The sequence below is a fragment of the Lynx canadensis genome, chromosome A1 (genome assembly GCF_007474595.2).
Source record: "Lynx canadensis isolate LIC74 chromosome A1, mLynCan4.pri.v2, whole genome shotgun sequence".
In the NCBI taxonomy this organism is placed as follows: Eukaryota; Metazoa; Chordata; class Mammalia; order Carnivora; family Felidae; genus Lynx; species Lynx canadensis.
The window spans coordinates 209,079,744-209,105,364 of NC_044303.2; the positions used below are offsets into that span (position 1 = coordinate 209,079,744).

Below are 25,621 nucleotides of genomic sequence, written 5' to 3' on the forward strand. Positions count from 1 at the left end.
AAGGGCAAGGGAGGCTGGCTATGTAAACTCAGCATTCGGACTCTAGAAGCAACACTTATAAAAATGAAGTTAACATTTCCTATCTAAAAGTCATCTTGATTTTAAATCATAGGTCACAATTTTTAAGTCCCTGCCAATAAAAGCAAGTAGATCATTTTTAGGGCCAGTTTAAACCCTGTTTCAAGATCATCTTGCTTTTCCTCGGCATGAGCTTGACTATGGTGAAAGACCCCCACGAGGAGTTCATTTTCAAGGACTGTGCCTTCCCAGATGTTTCACAAACAAACCCTCCCCAAACAGCCGCCATTCCCAGAGGTCAGGAGAGCACAGATTCTGTCTATTCACAATCTGTTCACAAAGGTAAACAAATGTTAAGTTTATAGGGTGACTAACTGCATGAACGACCATGGAAAACCACGAAGATTGTGTTTGTGGCCATTCTTGCTCTTAACAAAATTGTGCAACTGTGCCAAACTCGCTGACTTCTCACAGGTTCTGCTAAGAACCCTCTAGAGAATGTGGGCCCTCACTTAGAGCTCCCACCTGAGAGGCAATACACAGAGGGTAAGGGTACAATCTGGGGTTGCTCATAGCTGCTCAAATCCTGCCTCTACTACTTACTAGCTGCTATTTAACTTCTCTAAGTCTCTATTTTCTCATCTGTACAATGGGTATAATAAAAGTACTTATCTAAGAGGACTATCATAAAGATTAAATGAGAGCTATATTCCTCAGCATACTGCCTGGCATCACATGGTAAACACTCAGCATTTTTTGGCCATTATTTAAGGGACTTATCCACATCACAGAGCCAGTAGATAACCTGTGTCACTGCTTACTCCTCTAAACCTGTGTGTTCTGATGCGATAGCACTAGCCCATGTGGCTAGTCAGCACTTGAAATATAGTTAATCTGAACTGAGATGTGCACAAGTGTAAATGTACATTGGGTTTTAAAGGACAAAAAAAAGGAATGTAAAATATCTCATTGATCATATGTTGAGATGATAGTTTGGATTCAGTGGATTAAAATGCATGTTATTAAAATTATTTTTATTTTGTTTCTTATTGCCTTTTTAATTCCACAATTAGAAAACTTAATTTCTGGGGGTGCCTGGGTGGTGCAGTCAGTTGAGTGTTCACTTCAGCTCAGGTCTGATCTCGCAGCTCATGAGTTTGAGTTCCGCGTTGGGCTCTATGCTGACAGCTCAGAGCCTGGAGCCTGTTTCAGATTCTGTATCTCTCTCTCTCTCTCTGCCCCTCCCCAGTTGCACCCCTGTCTCTCTCTCAAAATTAAAATAAACACTAAAAACATTTTTTTTAAGAAAAAAAAACTTCGAATTTCACGCAGGGTTTGCATGTATTTCTACTGGGCACGCTGTTCTGTCTGGTGTCCCAGTTGGAAGGGGAAAGGAGAGCATCCCAAGTAATATGACCCACAAGATGAAACTTGGGAACGATCGTGCGTGGAGGGGGATGGTGTGAAGGCCTAATTAGCTGGACGCTTTGTGTTATTAGCTAATTAATAATAATTAGTCTATCAAGTGCTTGTGAAGTTCCAAGCACTATTCTAGTATCTATGCAGGAGATATTACATTAAACACACTTCTCCCCTCATTTTTATAGAGGAAGAACAGAGCCATTAAATGATTAACTTGCCCAAGTTCACACAACTGATAAATGGTGAGGCCAAGTTGGGTTGATGAGGAAGGGTTGGATTAAGAAGATCTTTGACACTGGACACAAACTTGGGGGGTGATCGTGGCTGAGAGGCTGTTCTCCATCGTTACTTTACTTCCTGACCACTTCTCAGTTGTTCAAGTGTTAAATACCTCTGCTCCCAGATATTTAGAGGATAACAGAAAGCAAAAAAGATTGATGTTTAGGCTTTTATGAACAACTTATCAGGCAAGGAAATAGAGACTTATTTTGCAGAAGAAGATGCCCGGAGGATACATGGCTCTCCTTGAATGTGAGCTTGCTTAGTTTCTCATTGGCAAGGAATTAAAAAGCCAAACGGAGTCCTTAAGCCACAGTAGAAGATGCTTCCTCGAGCTCACTGTGCAGGCAAGTAGTCTGTGGGGCCTGTGTCTCATTAGAATTCATCTGTTTAGAGAAGCAGCGGTCACAGGGCATGCTCACTGGAGAAAATCAGGGGCTCATGTCTCTTTCTTTTCTTTTTTTAAATTATCTATTTTTTAATTACATCCAATTATGTTGGCATATAGTGCAACAATGATTTCAGGAGTAGATTCCTTAATGCCCTTACCCATGTAGCCCATCCCCTCCTCCCACAAACCCTCCAGCAACCCTGTTTGTTCTCCCATATTTAAGAGTCTCTTATGTTTTGTCCCCCTCCCTGGTTTTATATTATTTTTGCTTCCTTCCCTTATGTTCATCTGTTCTGTGTCTTAAAGTCCTCACACGAGTGCAGTCATAGGATATTTGTCTTTCTCTGTCATGTCTCTTTCTTGGTATCCTTTCCTAAAGATGGACTTCTTGTGTAAACTAATTTTGTCACCAGAGAGAGAAATCTTAGTGAGTGGACGGAAAACACATTTACAAACTTAACTTAGAACAAAATCACGTCACAGGGGGAAAGCCACCGGCGATACCTAAAAGTGGACAGAAAAGATATGATCTTCAGATAAAACTCTCCCGTTCTCCATTGCTAAGCCTTCCTGTGGCATTTATAGAGGAAATGCCATGTAATTGCTCTCAGAACATGCCACTGTTACCCAGGACTGCCTGCAAATATCTAAACAATCCTCATGTGGAAATTACAGCCCCCCCCACGCAAAAGGAGATTATACTGTATTTGTTCATTTAACGCAGGAAAGAAGGCTATATTTTAAGCGAATAAGAAACTGAAATCATTAACATTTAATTCCATGATATCAAGTGAGAGAGCAAAGCTCATGCGGACTGAATACCAGTTCAAAACCTTTAACATTTGCCTCTGATTTGTCATGGGTTTTGCATTTAAATGTTTTCAGCGTCTCTTGAGGTACAAAAGTGCAAAGGTGAGGTTGAAGAGAGAGATAACCGGGCAAAGCATTGTCTTAGATCATCCTCAAACAATAGCTTTATCTTTCTCCACTGAAGAAAATTATTCTATTCTGACTACAAAGTTGCCAGTCAAATCCCCATAGCAACACTAGCCTGCCAATTTCCCCATCAGCAAAAGGCAGAGGGGGAAGTAAGCTAGGAATACGCTGCCATCCCAGGTACAAATGGGCAGCCACCAGCGGGGTGGACACTTTCAGCACTCTTCCAAATAGTGGGATAGAATGGGGTTGGGGAATTCTGCATCTCAGGAGATTACCTGCCTTTGGAAGGTGTTTGGGTGGTGGGGGTCAGGAGGGGGAAGGTTCTGGATCGGGCAGACAACAGGGCAGTCAGCAGTGGCTACTCAAAACCCAATTAGATGATTCAAGTGATTGAGACTCACTGGTTCATTTTGGTGGGAAACAGTACCACTGGCATGTTAGAATCCAGCCTGGTTATCAGATATCTTACAGATCAACCAGCCCAGATATCTACAGGCTCTCAGAATTACACGCAAGATTTACGTGTGAGCATGATCATTTCAGTTTTTCTAAGTACAGTGGTCCTAGCTTTTTATCAGATTCTCAAAGATAATTACGTCCCCCCAAAGCTTTAAGAGTCATCTGATCTAGTCCGTCTCTCAACCTCCTCATGGACACGGGAGAAAAAAAGTATTATCTAAAGTCATTAGAACCACTGGGTGGTCTCTTTTTCTTATTCTGTTTCTGGTGGGCATTTGACCACACTTTGTCCTTTTTTAGCGTCAGTCATTGAGTGGGAAAATCATTTTTCTTGGTACCATCAATTCCCGCAAGGTGGATGGCTGCCTCGGGCTACTCAATTGGCATGTGATTGATTATCAACAGGGTATCCATCACAGAAGCTATATTCTAGGAGGTTCCAAGGAGCTGTAAACACAATTCCATTCTTACGGAGTTTATAATCTAATGGGGAGATAATATATCTAAGGATCAGTAGGAAGCCAGTACAAAATAGCATATTTCAAGTGTTATACAGCTGATCCTTGAATAACACAGGGGTGAGGGGTGCTGATGCCCTTGTGTTGCCCAAAAGCCATGTATAACTCTTAACTCCCCCAAATTTAACAGCCTACTGTAGAACTTAACGATAGCATAAGTGAACACAAATTAGCACAAAGTCAATTAACACAAATTTCATATGTTACCTGCATTATATACCGTATTTTTACAATAAAGAGAATAGATAACGTTATTAAGAAAATCATAAGGAAAATACATTTACAGCACTCTACTGTATTTATCAAAAAAGAATCCATGTATAAGTTTATACAGTGCGAACCCATGTTGTTCAAGGTTCAGCTGTATTTGAGTGGGTCGGTTGTAGTGAAATGGAATGCTGTGGAAGGTATGTGAGACCAGAAAGAACTTAAGTTAGATTTCAAATGTATTTGGGTTTTGATAGCTGAAAAGGAATAGAGTATCTTTGGGTGAAGTAGAGACAAGAGCAACATCGGCTCTCTGTATGATCTGACCGTATTACGTACTAGTTACATGTAAAATACAATGTGGAATATCCCAAGACAGTAAATATATGGCTCCCAGTAATGAATGATCAATCAATCTATACAAAAAATGGGTATGACATATAAAAACCCGAGCCAAAAGTAAGTGAATGAATATATGGCACTTTTGTGCAGATCATACATAGTCAAAGCTTTCCTTATCAACCTCTACTAACCAACCTGTCAAATTAACCGTGATCTTCATTTGTTCCCACTAAGTCAGCTATTGGCTTGTCAAGAGTCAGTTGTGTTTATTCCAAAACCTATTGATGACTTTTGTGTTGTTATTGTAATTATGTTATTTAATGTATATATAAACTTGTTGAAAATAGGAGTAAATATAGAGCAACAACTATTTTTGAATGTTTTTTGAAAGACTTGATAAAGCTGAACCACTAAAACATTATTGCCTTTGATGTGGTGTGTGTGTGTGTGTGTGTGTGTTTAGTTATATATAATGAAGTATTATTCAGCCATGAGAAGAAATTCTGCCATTTGCAAGAGCACAGATGAAACGAGAACATTATGTTAATGAAATCAGGCAGAAGGAGAAAGACAAATATTGTATGATCTCACTTTTATATATGGAATCTAAAAAAGTTGAACTCAAAGAACCAGAGAGGTGAACGTTGGTTGCTAAGGTCTGGAGGTGTGGGAAATACAAGAGGTTGGTTAAAGAATACAAATTGTCAGCTTTAAGATGAAAGGTTCTGGGAATCTTACAGAACAGTGTGGTGGTTATAGTCAATAATACTGTATTGTATTCTTGAAATTGCCGAGAGAGGAAATCTTAAACTGTTCTCACCCCACACACACACAAAGGTAACTATATGGAGTAACAGATGTGTTAATTAACCTGATTGTGGCCATTATTACACAATGTATATACATATAAATCGTCGCATTGTATACCTTCGCAAAATCACACAGTACAATCTAAATATATACAATTTTTATTTGCCAATCACACCTCAATAAAAGTGAGAAGAAAATCTAAAATAATCAGAAGAATTTTAGGAAATGCAAATAGTTGCCTGCGAAGTGGCCTTACAAAATAAGATGCATGACAGAATAAATATCAAAATGATCCCCACATACAGAAACATAAGGCAAAGCCAACTCAAATATAAATGTAAAATCTTATGTTAGGTCTTCTTAAAAGCCAGCGGCACAGATATAAGATAGAGAATAACCTGGGATGGCAAAAATCTATGGGGAAGGCAGAGGGCATAAAACTGGGCTTTAAAATTGGTCACAAACTCAATATGAATTCTCTGGACAACGTGCTGTTGACCAGTTCAGCACCCATATCCTGGGGAGATGTGTTTTCTAGGCCGATCGCTCAGCAGAAGGTGCTCTGGACTCATCTCCTCCTGAGGCAGAGTTCAAAGGGCTGCTACCGCTTGGCTTGAAAGAGCATAGGACAGTGTCTTTAGGTGAGAGACAGACTGTTGTCAAAGGAAGACGGGTAAAGTTGCCTCCATGTTGTCCATATTGGACTAGGAGAACCAGTGGTTCCTGACAGGGAGGTCAATGGCAGGACATTACAAGGAAAACCCTTAATGGCTTAGGAATGGTGGACAATGAAGCCAGATGCCTCAGAAAAATTGAACTCTGCATCAATGGCTATGTTGAAGCAGACGTTGGATGGCCATCAATCAGGGATGTAACAAGTGCCTTTCTGACAGGAGGTTGGACTTTGTTCCAGTAACTCTGACGTAGGGTCACGGTAACAAATACATTTATGCATAGTAATGCAATACACTTATACCTATATGTATGTATGCACATGAGCACAAAACTGAAGAGAAGTTTCAAGGAAAATATTTATCCTTACTCTATTCACTTTGCTATTTCTTTTCTATCTATTATTTCCTTTTTTTTTTATACTGGTAAGAATCCACTAAATCAATCTTACCACCCACTGAAGTGTGATGACCCATAATTTGAAAAACACTGGACAAAAGGTTGTTTTTTTTTTCCCTCGAATACTTTGGATGGAGCTTTCAACTCCAAAATTCTATGATTAAAGAAAGCAGATTTTGTCAGTTGTGGAAGAAATCTATGGCTTATAGTTTAATCAAATGTCCCACAGGTGGCAAACAAAGCCTATTAAACTCTAAATAATGCTCTAGATATGTCGAGCTCTACAAAGTCTTTGAATGACCCCCAGGAAGACCTACATTGGACAGTGTGTGACCCTCTACACGCCCACATACGCCAAAACACAACACTGAAGCAAACATTTCATAAAATAATTCCTAGTTTACTCTGTATGATACCTTTGATAGTCTCTCTTCTGTTCTATTTCACTTTTGAAAAACTCTTGTTCGGGACGCCTCAACTGCTCCCACTACCTTCTAATGAGTAACTACTCACAGTTTGAGAACCTTTCTCTTCTAGAAAGTTGGGGCTGGGCTTGAGGAGGGCCCGCTCACGTGTGCTTCCAGACCTTAACTAGGAAACTGGGCTAAGAACAGTTAAATTCTGCTAGGGAAACACTTCTGAGAATGGAATTTGTTGGTGCAGAAAACAGTCCTCCAGGGGATTCAGCAGAACATCAGAATGGCCCTTGACAGTAGAGGCACTCTACTGGTCTGAGAGGGAGTGGACTGAAAGCCTAATTATAGCAAACGAGAGACATGTGTGGCCTCCTTCCCTCAACATCAGATAATGTTTTGGGGAGAACCTTGGATTACTTGGAGGCTCCCTTCCTAAATATTTTCCTTCATATTATTCCTTCTCAGCTTCACCTCAGAAACAGAACTCTCCTCAAGATTCTCCCATGCCTTAAATCTAGTGCTAATATTACACCAATTATACTAACCTTTTTTTTTCATTTCTCATTTTTTCATGAGTTTACTGATTTATTGATCTACTTATCTGTTGAGAGAGAGAGCGCATGCATAAGTGGGAGAGGGGCAGAGGGAGAGAAAGGGAGAGAGTATCTCAAGCAGACTTCATGCTCAGTGTGGACCGGATGCCGGGCTCAATCTCATGACCGGGGGATCATAATCTGAGCCAAAATCAAGAGTCTGACACTCAACTGACTAAGCCACCCAGGCACCCCATTAATGTTTTTCTTTATAATAGAGAAGACAGTATCATTCATACCATTAAAATTTTTTATCACAATTTACCCATTTCTTTTTTTTTTCTTCCGAGTTTTTATCTAAATTCAAGTTAGTTAACATATAGTGTAGTACTGGTTTCAGGAGTAGAATTTAGTGATTCATACTTACGTATAACACCCAGTGCTCATCACAACAAGTGCCCTCTTTAATGCCCATCACACATTTAGCCCATCCCTCCCCTGCCCACCTTCCCCCAGCAACACTCAGTTTGTTCCCTATTGTTAAGCATCTCTTATGGTATGCCTCTCTCTGTTTTTATCTTATTTTTCCTTCCCTTCCCCTACGTTCGTCTGTTTGGTTTCGATTATACCACCCTCTAATGTTATTTTATATTTCTTTCTTTCCTGCCAGGCTATGTGCTCATTAAGCATGCTGATTGCCTTACTCATCTCTGTGTTCCTTGGAATGTCTTCATGATCCTTCAAAAGATCTGAAGGGACAGACTATATGTTCCTTTCCTGCTTAACACTCTCCATTGCTCCCTATTCCCTTCGGGACAAACATGAGCTCTGTTACTATGCCTGTTTTGCTCTGACCCTTTCTTGCTCTTACCATCTAGCCTTATCTCTTGCTTCATAAAGCTTCAGATTTTCTAAGCCAATTCCAGGAACATCTGCTTGCCTCCAAGCCATCACTCAAGTAGCTTCTTCTAGCCTGACTCTTTCATGCTGTGTCTTCCCTCCTCTTTGCCTGGTTATCAACAGATGTGTCCTTCTTTGCTCCTGTAAGAAGCCTTCACCAGACTTCCTTCAAAACGGAGTTAGATGTCAAGCTGGGTATTTCTCTGGGCCCCCGGGCCCCACTCCTGCCTGCGACACTCACCACTGGATATGGTCTCCTCTGCCTCCCCACTGGATTGTCCCAAGCAGGGGGGCAGTTGCTGTTTGACCCCTAAATCTTTTGTGCACACTTGCACATAGAAGATATCCAATCCATACATGTTTGGATGAACATATGCACGTAGTAAGTATCTGATAAAGACTGGCTAAGCTGAATTGAAATACCTTCAAATTTGACCTTAAGAATAACAAGACGTCCTAAATCAGGGGCTGGAAAACTTAGCCGGCTCCAAGGTATGTAAATAAGTTTTATTGGGGTGTGGGAGGGCACCTGTTAGGATGAGCACTGGATGTTGTACGGAAACAATTTGACAATAAATTTCATATGAAAAAATAAATAAATAAAAGGCCAATTGTCCTTAACTGACAATTGGTTAGTATCAGAATAAAAAAATATATAAAAAATTAAAAAAAATAAAGTTTTATTGGGACCCAACCATGATCATTTGTTTAGTTATTGTCCATGACTGCTTTCTTGCTCCAATGGCAGAATTGTGTAGTTGAGACAGAGGCCATATAGGTGGGAAAGCACAAAATATTTACTAACTGACCCTGTGAAAAAAGAACTTTGCCAACCTCTGATCTGAGACAACAGTCTCTAACTTTGTACCACTTCAACAGTCTGAGGAAGATCTATGAACCCTTCTCAAAATATTTTTAAATGCATCAAAAAAAAATCCTTAGGATTGCAAAAAGACACCAGTTATACTGAAAACAATGATCTAAACAATAAAAAAATTACGATTATGATAATATATGTACTTCTTTATTAGTACATTAAATAATGATGCCTAGTGATGGATTAAATAACTATAATTATTTCAAAGTAGTGATAAACATTACTGGTATTATGAGATATGTACAACAGTTGTAAAGGGACAAAATAACATACCTGTGATTCTATTAGTGGCAAAGCCACAGGAATTGCTAATACCACTGTAGTTTGTTGACTACATTCCTATTTGAAGGACATTAAATTTCAGTTGATAAAACTAAGAATGTAATTTTGTCCAACCAAGATCCAGGGACCCCCCTGAATTCTATCTATCTATGGACCCCTTGGGGATCTATAGGCTACAGGTTAAGCATCCTACTCCAAGAGAAGAGACATGATCCCATAGATTATCCAGGGGTAAGAGAAAACCTCACACTCAGAAGAGCCTCTGATTCTCTGTCCATTTTACAGACGAGTTTTATGCAGGATTTGCTCTACACTAGAATGAATTGCAGAGGAAAATCCTAAACTACTAAGTAGTCATAGTTTAAAAAAAATGTATTATTTGACCTTCAGCTTTCAGCCTCTTTCTTTATTTATGAATTGGTTCAACTCAACCAAATGACAAACAGATAAATACAATGGGGGTAATGATAAACTCAGCTGGCAATTTGTCCCAGGCCGGGCAACTGGAGAGCATGCTTTCATTTATAGTTTACAAATGTCTCCCAATGCTGTTACACCAGAATTCAATTTATGTGAGCTCACATCAATCTGACCAGGGATTACATCAGGATAGCTCATGGTAGGAGGGATGGAATCTTTACGGGATCAATTTGTAGAACTCTAAGTCAGACTTCTGCACAAACATTTAGAACCACCCTTCCATTTGACCCTAAGTGGAGGAACTTGCTGGCTACCAGAAATGTCTGAGATCAGGCATCAGCCTAGAAGGTGGTTCTAAGATTTTTTATTTAGAAACTAAAGATAAGAAAAAGGAATTTTTTTGTGAAGCACCACTTGTTAATATGAAATCTCAGCTGACATCAAAGCAAGCCCATTCTTGCTTCTTTCTGATTCTGGTGGTGGTGGTAAGGAAGGCTTATACTTAAACAGCACAACTTCCTAAATACTTGCTTGAAAGGAAGATTTTTTTTTTTTTGCTTTTTTCCCCATTCTTCCCCAAATTAATCAACTGTATAGGAACAATTCTTTAAATATTTTAAGCTTTATACTTTTGGGGCCAAGAAAACCAACACAAGGACTACATCACTGCTAAATATTGTAGCCATTTGCCTAATTATTGCTATAAATTCTAGTAAAAAGCTACACAAAAAGTTGGCAATTCACTTCCATCTTATGAAGAGCTCCAAAACACAGGTTATCATTCAACATGAAATAAAAGAACAATGGGAACTTCCAGTTAGTCTTATACATGAGGTATAAGCTTTGCCATCTACTGGTATTCCTCTTATGATGAGCAAACAAAAGCAATGAATAACTTGGGGTTGGGGGGAAAGAGAAGGCAGACGTGTGTGAAGATCCCGGTGGGTTTTGCCTGGCTTACACTTCTGCAGTTGGTAAGGTAGATCGTTGGTTACTGGCCTCTGAGATTAGTGGTAAAGGGTTCATTGAACCCCTGTGGCTCATGTGCCAACACATTTCCATTTCCAACACACGAAAAATCTTCTACAAGCCACTTCTCTAAGTATGGTACACACAGCTTTTCATATTCACAAGCCTCCTGAGGGTAGCCGTTATTGTCATCCTTACTTTACGGTGGAGGGAAATAAGGCTCAGAGAGGTTGAGGAGCTCATACGAGGTTCCAGCTAGTTTGGCATTCTCTAGGTTCATTCCTGCGACTGTCATGGCCAAATGTTCATCAGCACCTATTTGACACATGGTATGTTTACCCCATGCTAGGTGTTTATATTCTACAAAGGGGAACACGTCAAGATGTTGCCCTCATGTCCTGGTGAGGAAGACCTTGAACAAGTAATTAACTACAAGTGTGTTGAGTGTTGCAAGTAAATGTTACAGGTGTATCTAACCTAGTCTGGGGAGGGGGAAGGGTTTCAAGGAAGGCTTCCTGGACAAGGTGGTATTTAAGCAGGGTCCTGAAGGCTGAACAAGAAGATAGCTAGGCAAAGAGGTAGAAGAACTATCCTGGCTGAGAACAGCAAACATAAAGACTTCTAGCCAGGAAAGAACATGGCTCTGTACGAGAGCAGAAGAGATCTATCCCCAAAGTCACCATAGCAATGTTTCCTCCCATTGACTGAGCACATTTGGGAGCCAGGAGCTGTTCTGTACATTTCATGTGCATCAACTCATGTAAACAACTCCATGAGGTAAATAGATTGTTATCCTTATTCCTCTGTCTGAGACAAAGAGAAGTTAATAATCTACCTAAGATGACACAGCTTAAAAGTGGTGGAGGGAAGGGTTGGACCAGGGAGCTAGCCCCCAAAGCCTATGCATTAAACTTCCAGTCTGTACTGCCTCACCTTTGTCACGAGGACAGCAAACCAGGGTCACTGGGTTCTAGAGGGCAGATGGTCCAGCCTTATTTATACACAAGGAAGCTAAGAATTAGAATTGAGCAACTCATGCCCAGGATTAGAGAGGCCAGCTCTGGCCTATGTCTTCTGATTCTACATTTGAACAAACTCTAACTTGAAAGATGACACCAAGCATCAGACTAGAAGTCTCAATTTTTTTTTATTAAGTTTTTATTTTAGGGGCTCCCGGGACGGCTCAGTTGGTTAAGTGACCAACTTCAGCTCAGGTCATGATCTCACAGATCATGAGTTCAAGCCCCATGTCAGGATCTGTGCTGACAGCTCAGAACCTGGAGTCTGCTTCAGATTCTGTCTCCTTTGCTCTCTGCCCCTCCTCCGCTCACGTTCTGTCTCTCCTCTCTCTCTCTCTCAAAAATGAATAAACGTTAAAATTTTTTTAATTTTTTATTTTAATTCCAGTATTGTTACCGTACAGTGTTAAATCAGCTTCAGGTGTACAATACAGTGATTCAACACTTCTACACAACACCAGGTACTCATCACAACAAGTGCACTCCTTAATCCCTGTCACCATTTTCACCCATCTTCCCCACCCACCTCCCCTCAGTTTGGTCTCTAAAGTCTCAATTCTGAATGAGAAACTTTAACCTTCATAGGCCGTGACCTTGACCATGAGTCAAATCACATCATCCCTTAAAACTATTCAAGGAAAATCCATAATCCATTGAGCTTCTATTCTGAATCCCAGATTTCATCTTTATTTAGTAACAGCCTTGACAAGGTAACTTCCTGCGAGCAAACTAATTAAATTCATTTGTTACTTGCAGATTAAGGAAGAGTTTTTGATAGGATGGAAAGACAGATGGCTTTGACAAAAATATCAATTTGTACAATAATTTAAAAACCCACCCAAGTGTGTATGACCTTAAGATTCTCCGCGAAACCAATAGGTAGGCATTGCAATCGGCTTAGAAGCAGCCCTGTGTGAAGATGAATTTTGCAAGTCTTATTATGGAAGGCATCTGCAAGAGACCAGGGAAGTATTTGAACAGAAAGGTGTGAAGGGAAAAGAGGGCAAGCATTGCTTTTTCTCATTTATTAGGATAACTGTCTTGGGCTGAGATTGAGATCAACAGTTCTTGACCAGCGTCCTTAATACATACACAGAAATATTTTGAACTTTCACATGTACCCCAAATAAGCCTAGTGTGGACTTTTTTTTAAATTAAAAACAGCCACTATCATTACATGTGGAATTTAAGAAACAAAACAAACAAGCAAGGGGAGAAAGAGAGAGAGGCAAACCAGGAAACAGACTCTTAACTATAGAGACCAACTGAGGGTTACCAGAGGGGAGGTGAATGGGGGGATGGGTGAAATAGGTGATGGGGATTAAGGAGTGCACTTGTCATCATGAACACTAGGTACTGTGTGGAAATGTTGAACTTGTATATTGTACACCTACACCTAATATAACAGTGCATGGTAACTATACTGGAATTAAATTAAAACTCAAAAAGAAAACAGCCACTGAAAGCTTTAATCTACCCTTTCCAGCAACTGTCAATGCAAAACTCAAGCAATTTTAGCCCATCAGGTCACACTTGTAGAAAAACTATACTTAAGTTAAGTGAAAACTGTTTTTCACCTGTAACCAACCTGATAGATAGCGTATGTGGGTCATGGCACCCAAATGGAACATCAGAGATAGGGAATATTTTTCTAGGCCTTTAGTTTCATTGCCACCATAGTATATATTTTTTGCTTATGAGAAAGGCACTTACCCTGGGGAAATTCTTAGGCAGGGAGGAAAATTGCTCAGATATTTATAGCTAAAATATTTCAAAACATAGGTAGCTATATTTATGCTTGGTTCTTATTTTAATAAACAGTAAGGACTGCTGCCTCCAAAGAAATTTTCAGTATCACTTTAGAAAAAAAAACTTCTCCTTCACCTCAAATGCATGGCTTTTCTGTTTTAAAAAGCAGGTAAACGTTCGAAAGACATTGCAAAATATGTTACAGCCTAGGCTTACTTAGAATCGGCCTCTTCACATTTTTTTTCTACACTAAAATAAAAAATCTACTGTTAGTGAGGAAGCAAATAAATAGCCCCCAGGGCAACTCTGGGGGAGATCAGATTACTCTCAACGAAAGCTTCATCTTGCCTGAACCAGAGACTAAGACACTGAGATCACCCCTTCAGGGTGGTCACCTAAGGATGTCTTTCATTTTAAGGAGGGTAGAAGCCGGATGAGAAACAAAATTTTGCTTGGTCCTAAGCCCATGACTCAAGACAGCATCAGAAATATACAATGTCTACCTGAAATATCACCCAAACTAGCAAGTAAGTAGTCAGTACCCCCAGACTCTGGTCTAGTGTAATTCCTCAGGTTAAGCTTTTATCAGCCAGTTAAATCGTTTTTAAAAAGGTTTTTAGACTACTTCTTTTTAAAAATTTTTTAATGTTTATTTATCTTTGAGAGAGAGAGAGAGAGAGAGAGCGTGAGCAGGGAAGGGGCAGAGAGGGAGAGGGAGACACAGGATCCAAAGCAGGCACCAGGCTCTGAGCTGTCAGCACAGAGCCCAACACGGGGCTTGAACTCTCGAACCGCAAGATCATGACCTGAGCTGAAGTCAGACACTCAACCGACTGAGCCACCCAGGGGCCCCTAGGCTATTATTTCTTAACAAAGCCTTTAATATCATCATCCTCATCGACTAAGAAGACCAACTGATGTAGAAGTGCCTGCCAAGGCAGAGAGATGGAGGAGAAGCTGTTCTTCCAGGGACAGGACTGGGAAGAGAATTTCACATTAAAGTGGTTGAAATCTTGAGGATAACCTCTGGCGGTGAGCTGATTTCTACAATTTCCTAGTGTTGGCTGCCAAAGGCCTCCCTCTTGGATATAACAAGAAACTAAAGACCTGTCACAAGGTTGTTTCTGTACACAGGAGGTATCTGGGCAAAAAGAATTTAATATTAAAATGAAGCAGACCTTTCTGGGGAAAAATAGAATGATGACTAAGACTCCCAGAAGGCTTCTCATGCTAATTGCAGTTTCTGATTTAGCCCTCAGAAAAGCTCTCTCTAAACGTATCCTTGAGCACTCACGCGTAATGGGATAGACTCTGAGACGTTTACAAGTGGATATGGGGATTTTTTCTGCAGCCAAACATTAAATACCACGAGAAGCTGTGAAAGCTTTCTTTCTAGAACAACAGCAAACAGCAGCCTAAGATGAGGCTTCGTGTATCCTTACCAGCAGGGCTCTGGGCGGGCTGAGTCTATGCTTCCATTTCTTTTTTTTTTATTTTTTAGTTTTTATGTTTATTTATTTTTTTGAGAGAGACAGAGACAGAATGCGAGTGGTTAGGGGCAGAGAGAGAGGGAGGACACAGAAGCAGAAGCAGGCTCCAGGCTCTGAGCTGTCAGCACAGAGCCCGCCCGACGTGGGGCTCGAACTCACGAGCTGTGAGATCATGACCTGAGCCGAAGTCAGATGCTCAACCGACTGAGCCGCCCAGGCGCCCCTATGCTTCCATTTCTGAAGGTGGATCACAGACATGAAAGGGATATAGGGCTTCACAAGAGTACTGAGCTGGAAGTCAGGAGACTTCCAATTTTGATTCTGTTCCCAACCAGTCATTTTACCTTGGCAAAGCAGCTTAAGCAATTGAGTCTCAACTTCTTTCTTTGTCACAAAGAAGCAGTAGTGTGGAGGGGAGGAAACTAACAGATATTCAATATCTGCGAAACACTTATGAAGACAGTAACCAACAATTTTCCAATGAGAATTACATCAGCTTAATATCACATACGAGGAAGTGGAGGTTCTGAGATAAAATCATTTGACCAAAGCTACATATTCGGGAAGAAAACAGAGAGGCAGAATTCCTAGTATAGGGGCTGGGAATAGGGGTCAGCTTTCCCCATTCTGCCATGTTCCATTTGAAACTCCAAGATGTCCAAGAGTTTTAAATTCAAAGTTAGCTTTTCAGAAAAACTGGTAAGTTTCAGAAAAATGGTAAAGTTATACTGGTCAAGATAAATAGATTTTTTTTTAAAAAAATTAAGAGTTGTTAGAATGGTATATAATTTTTAAATGCGTGTACATAAAATTGGGGGCCTGAGCCCTCAAACGTTAGAGACTGTTTTCAATGTTAGAATGCATTTTTGTTGGTGACGAAGTATAATTATTACATGTAGGTACATAACACCCCTATATATCTTACACCTTTTGTAGGTTTTAATATCTACAAAGTTCCCTCTCATATGTGATTTCAGTTGATCCTCCTGACCACCCACTGTAAGACTGGAAGGTTTTCACCCATCTAATTGCAGATAAGGACTGGCAGTCAACGTCTGGGGCTCCAAGTCACCTCCCTTTGTCCCACTTCTGGTTGCAGCAGCAGCTGGGGGTGGAAAGTTTCATGTGAGCTCAGATTTGCCTTACAGACCAGGATCCAACTTCAATCACCTGCTGTGCTCGTATCACACCTTCTTCTATCCTGAGATCCTTGTCCTTAATCTACATGCTGGCAGAGCCTAGAAATGTGGGAAGTTATGCCCCTGAAGGAAACCCCTCAATCAACAGAGAAGAACGGAAGCCAGTGGGTAAATGGCTCCTGTTCTTTGAGAGGGATCTGCATACTTCAAAGAGTGCTCAGTGGGATCAAACCTCCATAGAAGCCCCTGCTACCTCTAGAAGTGACTTCAGCGACATAGTTTTACATCCTCCTTCCCTGTCTCACCCTTTCCACTTTCTCATTCCTGCTTCCAAATAAATAAACCACTTGCACTCTAGCCCTTGTATCAGGCTATCCTGTGGGGGAGCCCAAACTACAAGAGGGACTGAAGTATCAGGGTGGAGGTGATCGGCGCAGGGCCTCCTGGCCGGCAGGTAGTGGAGGCAGGGCTCTCTTCCAGTTCTTCTGGTTCGAACCCCAGCGAATCACTTTCATCGTCCACTTTCAGTGTGCACACAAGTTAAGAAGCTGCAATGTCTACCTTTTGTCAATACGCCAGACTTAAAAAAAGTTTGTTTTAGCTCACAATTAAAAATAAATGGTAGCCATCATCTTTGCTGGTGGTTATACAGACAGTCTGCTGGGCTCGCGGGGAAAAAAAAAAAATTGCATTTCCCCAAATTTCAAAGTACTACATTTTGCTTTTGGGTGTGCTAGACAGAAATGCATCACAAATGAATGAATGTGAATCAGAATGTTAGTTTCAGCCCAAGTTTTTTACAGATGAGCAAGCCGAAGTTTTAGGACTTTCAGTGTTCATGTTTACTCTGGGAATGAGCATAGAATCTCTTCTATTCCAGGCACACCCCAGCTTTGCCTACCAAATTTGTTCAACAGCAGGTTTGCCGATTATCCCTCAATGATGAGCATCAGTCTGGAACTTTTGCAGTGGGCGTCGTTTCCTTCCTCTAATTTTCTCAGGATCTCTCCTTCCCTCTTTCATTAATAGCACCACAATTTTCCTTTGGGGAGCCACCCTTCCGAACTCTCTCCATCAGTGTACTTCAGGTGCGAATGACCCACCGGTTCCAGAGCTCAGAATATGACAAATGTTTGCCCAATTAGGGTAGCCTCCTCCCTGGCCACAGTGACTGGCTCAGTGAATGGAGAGGACCCAACCTGGCCAACTAAGGTGAACACTGAGACTCGAGTGGGTCCACTGAGAAATGACCACTCTTTTCCTGTGGGGAGCTACGCTAGTGGGTGGCAAGTCTTCAGTGCCTGGTGGCCGTCTTGCCACATCAGAAAAGCTTCTTGAAAAATGGAGCCAATACAGGGGAAAGCATAGCACAGAGATGGACGGAGACAAATGGCTGCTCTGGAACAGATCACATCTTCCCTGATCTGGATTTTCCACCGGACTTTAGAGTCACAGAGGTCAACATAGAACTGCCTCGTCTTCTTCCAGGCTTCTGCCACTTGCAAGTCAATAAGTCCTGCCTGAAACCAGCTCTGTCCTCAGGCATTAAAGGGACTCCATGCAGTGCTTCTCTGAAGAAACAAGTATCTATTTTTCACTACCAAGGAATAGGCAAGGAAGTCAAGCCACGAGAGCAGAGCTAATCAAATCTTGGCAGAATCATCTGTCCCCAGCGTCAGAAAGCCTCAGGAATGAGGTGCTGAACTAGTCCCTTTATGATCAGGAAGAGCAGGCTTTAGACAAATCCCGCTTTTAATGTAGAGAAATACTAACTATGCAGACGTTTCCATCAGCCAGGTGCTCAGTTCACACTCCAGCTGTTACTGGAGTCAGAGAAAGGACCTTAGATTAGGAATTCTTTTTGGCTTGGTGTGTGTGGGGGTGGGGGGGAGCGCGTGCACATTGTTTTTTGTTGGGTTAGTTTTACTTATTTTTGCTTAAAACTACATAGCAGCATTGAGAATCCATGGTTTTATATCTGTAAGCTTTCGGAACAATTTCTTGTCACTCTTGTACCCTCTGATAAAGCTGAATAACAAGAACTGAGAGGCAAGATGAGAGAAAAAAACTGAACTGAACCAAGAAACCGGCCCCCACAGCAAATCAGGATGTGAAGGAAACAATGACTTATCGATGTCTTTCCCCCCTCCCTCAAGAAAATCACCATCAGATATTTATTTCAGACGTAATGTTGCAAAGCCAGGGAGGCGGGTTTCAAGAGTGAAAATGCAGGCAGGCTGTTGGCAAATGATGCCTTGGGAGTTTTCAGAGCTTAAGATAGTCCTGACTGTGAAGGGGAAATGAGGCGGAAGGATGGTGAGTGCAGATGGGTTTACCAGATGACCCGGCTCCAAAGAGGACGTGGGGACAGGTGCTGGCCCAAGGGCCGGGTAAAAATGCAGGTCTTCAAGCCTTTGTCATCTCTTAAAGACACAGACAGCAGAGACGGCTCTCCATGTAGCATCCTATCGCGCTTGGAATACCCAAGGTCAATACATATGGCTTTTAAATGTGACACACACAACTACCTGATGAATTCCACAGAATAGTACTGAATTGGGGAGCTTCCTTCGCTCTTTTCCAGGGTTTCCAAGAGAGGGCTACCTCAGAATCAGAGACCACAGTGACATGTGGCTGCTGGGGTGCTGATGGAGGCAGGCAGGAATCTAGGTGGGACAGCAAACACCTAGAGTTGGCGGTGGTCTTTGCTGCTGGGGATGTTTTAATATGTAAAAAGCTTGTGCTTCCCCATTGCCTAAAGATCTCTGTTCAGAACAGCCTCAAAATCCAAACCAACACAAAAATAATCACAACTGGATTCACCATGTAAGGTTTGAGATACTAAAAGTTGGTCTTCCCTTTCTTCCCCCAGCCTCCTGGCTGAAAATCCAACTAAATTACGTCCGGACCCCTGGCCCCGGGACACACAATGGGTGTGTACCCTTTAAAACCCTCAACCCACACTCCCACCTCCTGGTAACCTTCATCTCTGTTTGCAGGTTGGAATTGACACCTGCAAGGAAAATTGAATGCAGAGCATTGCTGTCACTTACATTCAGTTCTTCTGTGTGTGTATGTTGTGTGTGTGTTTTGCCTTGACCATCAGAATGCATCCTAAGGTAGGACATTTGGGAAATAACCTCATGGGTAAAGATGTAAGAGTCACCCGTGATCCTATCACCCCAAGGTAACTGCTATTACTCTTCATATCTAGACTTCACCATCTCCCGGCTTTGTTTACACTATTGCTTATGCCAGAAACATTTTTTTCCTGTCTTCTCTTGCTAGCAGGATCTTATGTAGTTTTCAAAGTTCGGGCCCCAAATATGGATCTTTCTAAAACCCTCCCTGATCCCTGGAGTAGGGGAGGTGCTCCCTCCTGAGTGCTCCAGAGCCCTTTGCGCAGACCTCAGATGCCCTGGATCTACTCACCTATCATTTGCCTCTCCCTCCACAATGAGCTTGTGAGCAATGATGATTGAGTAACCTTTGTCCCCCATTGTCCAGCACAGTGCCACATCAATGAGCCTTTGTTGGGTTCCCTTTGCCTGTAAATCTCTTCTCCCACTGTCCTTCCTCCCCTTTCTGATTCCCACTTACTGGTCAGACCTTCACTTTAGCAGTCACCTCACCAGAGAATTCTTACCTCCACCCCTACATGGGGTCTCCATTTGTACGTTCTTACAGCATTTACCACAATCTGTGACTACATGTTAACTAGGTAATGTCTTCACCCACCTCACTGAGTTCTGAGAGGGCAAAGGCTGTGCCTAGTTTTGTTCACACGCCAGAGCCCAGCATGGTGCCTGGCACACAGTAGGTCCTCATTGATACATACTGAAGGAAGGAATGAATGAATAGCACCCATCGCTTTCCTAATCTTAATGAATTGAACCCATTTTACCTTGGGGCAAAGTAGTAACGTGCCGAGGAGAGCTAAGCCGTCCTTTGCCAGTCTGGCTGTAAGCTGCTACACTCACTCGATATTCAGTGCCTGGTTTCAAGTCTCCGATCACTTCCTCCTGTCAATGACCAAATGGGAAATGTGTCAATGACCAGAAGTCCTAGTAGAGCAAACCAGACAATTTCCATGAGGGCTGCATCTCAAGGCCCCTGTGAAACTACAGGGGACAGAGACCCTTTTGCCGTCTCTAGGGTTGGCCAAGTTTTATAATTTGCAGAAAGGAAAACACCATCACATATTTCCCACAACTAGAGAATTACCCTTTACTGGAATCTATATACTGTTCTAGAACTAAGACTCATTCTCCCTATCAGATATGACTTTTAACATTTGAGTTCTTTGATCAGAGTACTGGGCTGCTAAAATCGAGGTAATAATCTTTTGGGGGGTCGGAACCCACCAGTTCTTTCTCTCCACTTGCACGACACAGATGTTCAGAGACTAGCCACAACAGCAAACTGACGTCTTGATTTGTACTAAAGTGGGGACTCCAAGTTTGGTTCTCAAATTTTAAAGGCATCAGAATCTCTAAGAAGGCTTAAATCGTTGGGTCTGGCCCCCCACCCCCACCCCCAGGGTTTCTGACTCAGTACCTCTGGGAAGGGGCCTGAAAATGTGCATTTCTAAGAAGTCTCCAAATGCTGCTGCTGGTCCAGGGACCCCACATTGATGAAGGGCGTGTATGAACTTCACCTACACAAATGGCCCTGACCAGAAAGCCCCAGCTGAAGAACACTTACTCCACTTTAGGCTTTGGCAAAAGCAGTATGTCCCTGGGACTACAGTGCTGCGCAGTCAGTGGGAGGTCTGGGTCTCACTAGTCCAGCACACTGTAGCGGAAAGGACACCGGCTTTGGAATCACGAGTCCTGGGCTTGAATCCTGATCCTGCCACTTATTCCTAGCCGTGGCCTGATGCCACATCCCCTGAGCCTCAGCTTCTTCCTCTATAAAATGGAGATGATACATACAATCCTGCAGAACTATACTATTGGGATAGTGTGTGTAAAGTGGCTGGTACCGAAGCCGTCCTCAAGAAACGGTGGTAATGGCTGCTGACTTGAGTGTGTGGGGCCCTTGCTCTTCTCTGCGTAGCTAGGCTCCAACACTTCTCTGAGACCCAAATCTTCCCCACAACTCCTGACCACCCGACCTGATCTTACCCTACCAACTGTTGTGCCGCTAATCTAGCACTTTCCTCTACTACAAACCATGTGCTACTATTTCTCCTATGGGATTGTCAGCGACTTGAGAGCAGGGATCCTGCCTTGTGTTTCCCTCGTAACCTCTTCTGCAGATGACCAAACCTTCTTCACTGTTGCTAAGGAGAATTCACCCACTGATCAAAAAACTTTTAAAGCATTCAACAAATAGTTACCGAAGACATACTACAGTAGTTCTTAACTTTGAGTGCACGTTAGCATCGCTAAAAATTACCAGTGCCTGGACTCCACTCCAGACTATCTACATCAGAGTCCATGGAAGGCTGGGCTCTGGTGGTCAGTTTAAAGCCCTCAGCTCAGGCTAATGGGCAGCCTGGTGTAGGAACCCCTGGTCCAGGGCTCGGCTCCTCCCCTGTGCTCTGAATTATATCCGTTGTCCACCTTCTGTAACTCCATCCCCTCTCTTACCTACCTGGTCCTTCTCGATTTACTGTGTTCATCTCTCCCACCTTAAAAATGGTCAGCACGCATACACCCACTCCTCTCTACAGGGGCAGGGGTTACCTCCACTTTCTCTCCTCCGATTCACTCCTCAGCAGGCCTCTCTACACTATAAACCTATTGATGCTCTACCAAAGTTACTACATAACTCTGTAGTAAATCCAATGGAAATGACTCTCCATGCATGACTTTTTGCACCTTCCAATACTGTTGCTTATCCTTGCATCTTAAATTTCTTGGTTCCCTTGGAAGCCTTCTTGGCTCCTTCTTGGTCTCCTTCTACTTCTCTCATTGCTCCTTCTCAATATTCTCCACCCACTCCCCACTCTCTGCTTGCCCCGTACGTGTTGGTCCTTCTCAGGGACTCACCCCTCACCATCTTGCCCTCTCACTCTGTAGTCTTGCTTGGGGCAGCTCATCTACTACGTCCTTAGCTTCTAGCACCACCTCCACTTGACATCTTCCAAATCTGCCTCTCAGTTCTGACCTGCCTCTTGATGTCCAGACATGGGTTTGTGACTGTCTCTAGGACATCTCTACCCCACAACTACCAAGCCACTCAAGTTCGACATAACCAAAGCTCAACTAATCGTTCCTCCTCCTGCTATTGAAAACCAAATAAGAAACTGCCTCCCCTCTTGTGCTCTCTCTCCTCATTACCCAAACCACAAGTTCTTGACACTTGCCCCTTTGTGTTCACCCCTCCTCTCTAACCACCATTCAGTCAGTTACCAATACAGGCACCAGGACTCTTTCACATCACTGGAATCTATTTCGATCTATCCTCATGGCCACTTAAGCGCAAGTCCTCATAATTTTGACAGTGGGTTCAATTCTCCCTGCCACCCACGCTGCCTCCATCACCAGCGTAGACTCCACCTGCTACAGTTATGTTCCTAAACGTCAAATCTGAGCCTGTCACTTCCCATTTAAAAAATCCCCTTAGAATAGCCTAGTGTGTCCCCCTGTTCATCCTTCCAGCATCATCTCATGCCTCTTCCCTTCCTTGCATTCTGTATTCCAGGCATACTTCAGAACTTGGCAGGGCGCAAATTTATGCCATTCAATTCCTTGCCTCTGGGCCTTTGAACCTGCTGCTCCCTCCACATGAAATGCCCTTCTCTCCACTCTTGCCTGGCTCACCCCTGCTCATCCTTCATGACTCAGTTCAGCTGAGACATTACCTCATTTCTCTGACCCCCAGCCTCCAGTCTGGTTAGGCCCCCCTCCTCTTTGCTTCCCTGGCGTCCTTGGTGTACCTCAATCTTAGCACCACTCACCTTAGATTGTAATTGTCTGTTTATTTGTCACCTCCTCCCCACCCACTTGAGGGAAGGAGCAAGTCCTTAGTCCTCTGGCAACCTAAAGCTTAGAATAGTTTTACCAGACAGGTAGCAAATACTCAAGCAATGCTTTTTTATGAATGAATAAATGAATGAAGGAAAAGTGAATGAATGAAAGAAATCAAATCAAGGCGTCCAATACAAGCAGATTACCTCATCAAGAACCAGCTTCTACTACTGAATCCTCCGGCCCAGTACCTCTGTCCCAGTCCCTGGAGTTAGCAACTCCAGCAACAAGGCTGACTTCCTCTTACCTACTTCCTTCCAGCCACCTCCACATGCCTTTCAGATCTGCTCCCTTCTTCCACTTCCTCTGAATCCTTACCTGGGCCATTTCTCCAGCCTCCCTGAAGGTTTCTGTCTCCAATCTTCCTCTCCTTTCCACTCTGACCCCCGCCATCCTACATGTAGCTACACAAGGGGTCGTGGCTGAACGTATGGACCTCACTCCAAAGCCCCCTTTCTGCCCTAATTCTCTGCATCTGTGCACCCTAGTTCCACTATCTGTCCCCTGGGTCCATGGCTAGTCAGAAATTAAGGGACTGGTGGTACCAAGAGGATATAAGGCTTCTCATTCTCTCATAGGCCATGACTAGGCTGTTCCTATGACAGTAAAAAATACACTTTCAAGCCAATACCCTCACAGCCTTTTGCTTTAGGATCCTTTTCTCCCATGAAGTCTATATGCTATATGACATATGAGAGGAGTGGTGTGGTTATAGATTATTAAAGATATTAGCTATGAGCCAATACCAAATACAACTACAATTAGCATGTATTATTGTGTGTTTTCTCTGTTCCAGGAACACATAGCTTGATTTAAATCTTCCTTCAGTCATATGTGGGAGATAGCACTCTTATTTTCATTTATAAGGGAGAAAACAGAATCTCTGAAAGTTAATGATTTGCTCAAGGACATGAATTATTAAGTGACAAAGTGGGGATTTGAATTCTGCTTTGTTTGGGCTAGTATCTAAAATCTATAAAGAGCTCACCAAACTCCACACCCGAAAAAACAAATAACCCAGTGAAGAAATGGGCAGAAAAACATGAATAGACACTTCTCTAAAGAAGACATCCAGATGGCCAACAGGCACATGAAAAGATGTTCAGCGTCGCTCCTTATCAGGGAAATACAAATCAAAACCACACTCAGGTATCACCTCACGCCAGTCAGAGTGGCCAAAAATGAACAAATCAGGAGACTATAGATGCTGGAGAGGATGTGGAGAAACGGGAACCCTCTTGCACTGTTGGTGGGAATGCAAATTGGTGCAGCCGCTCTGGAAAGCAGTGTGGAGGTTCCTCAGAAAATTAAAAATAGACCTACCCTATGACCCAGCAATAGCACTGCTAGGAATTTATCCAAGGGATACAGGAGTACTGATGCATAGGGGCACTTGTACCCCAATGTTCATAGCAGCACTGTCAACAATAGCCCAAATTATGGAAAGAGCCTAAATGTCCATCAACAGATGAATGGATAAAGAAATTGTGGTTTATATACACAATGGAATACTACTTGGCAATGAGAAAAATGAAATATGGCCTTTTGTAGCAACGTGGATGGAACTGGAGAGTGTGATGCTAAGTGAAATAAGCCATACAGAGAAAGACAGATACCATATGGTTTCACTCTTATGTGGATCCTGAGAAACTTAACAGGAACCCATGGGGGAAGGGGAAGGAAAAAAAAAAAAAAAAAGAGGTTTGAATTCCGCTTTGTTTGACTCCAAAGCCAAGTTCTAACTTGGTAATACATGTACAAAAAATATGAAAATATATTTAAATTTTTTAATGTTTGTTTATTTTTGAGAGAAAGAGGAAGAGAGAGAGAGAGTGGGGGAGGGGCAGAGAGAGAGAGAGAGAGAGAGAGAGAGAGGAAGATACAGAATCCAAAGCAGGCTCCAGGCTCCAAGCTGTCAGCACAGAGCCCGATGCGGGACTCAAACTCACCAACTGTGAGGTCATGACCTGAGCCGAAGTCAGATGCCCAACCGACTGAGCCACCCAGTTGCCCCTTAAATATATGTAAATCAATAAAAAATACTTAGCATAAACACTGCAGACTAGATTACTGCACAGAAGTTTATGTACCAAAAATTTTTAAGTTATCATTGAAAACCAAAAGACATTAGACTTGTAGAAGTTGCTTATGTAGCTTGAAAAACAATTAAACTGTTTTTTATAGGGGCGCCTGGGTGGCGCAGTCGGTTAAGCGTCCGACTTCAGCCAGGTCACGATCTCGCGGTCCGGGAGTTCGAGCCCCGCGTCAGGCTCTGGGCTGATGGCTCAGAGCCTGGAGCCTGTTTCCGATTCTGTGTCTCCCTCTCTCTCTGCCCCTCCCCCGTTCATGCTCTGTCTCTCTCTGTCCCAAAAATAAATAAACGTTGAAAAAAAA

General features: G+C 42.5%; 1 protein-coding gene across 1 annotated transcript in view; it reads right to left on the bottom strand.

Moving 5' to 3' along the window:
• Positions 1-25,621, bottom strand: part of EGFLAM (EGF like, fibronectin type III and laminin G domains) — a 180,537-nt gene that overhangs the window by 84,393 nt on the left and 70,523 nt on the right. Inside the window, 3 exon segments of the mRNA XM_032594538.1 lie at positions 18,771-18,831; positions 18,834-18,916; positions 20,155-20,272. Coding sequence (XP_032450429.1) covers positions 18,771-18,831; positions 18,834-18,916; positions 20,155-20,272 — 262 coding nt within the window.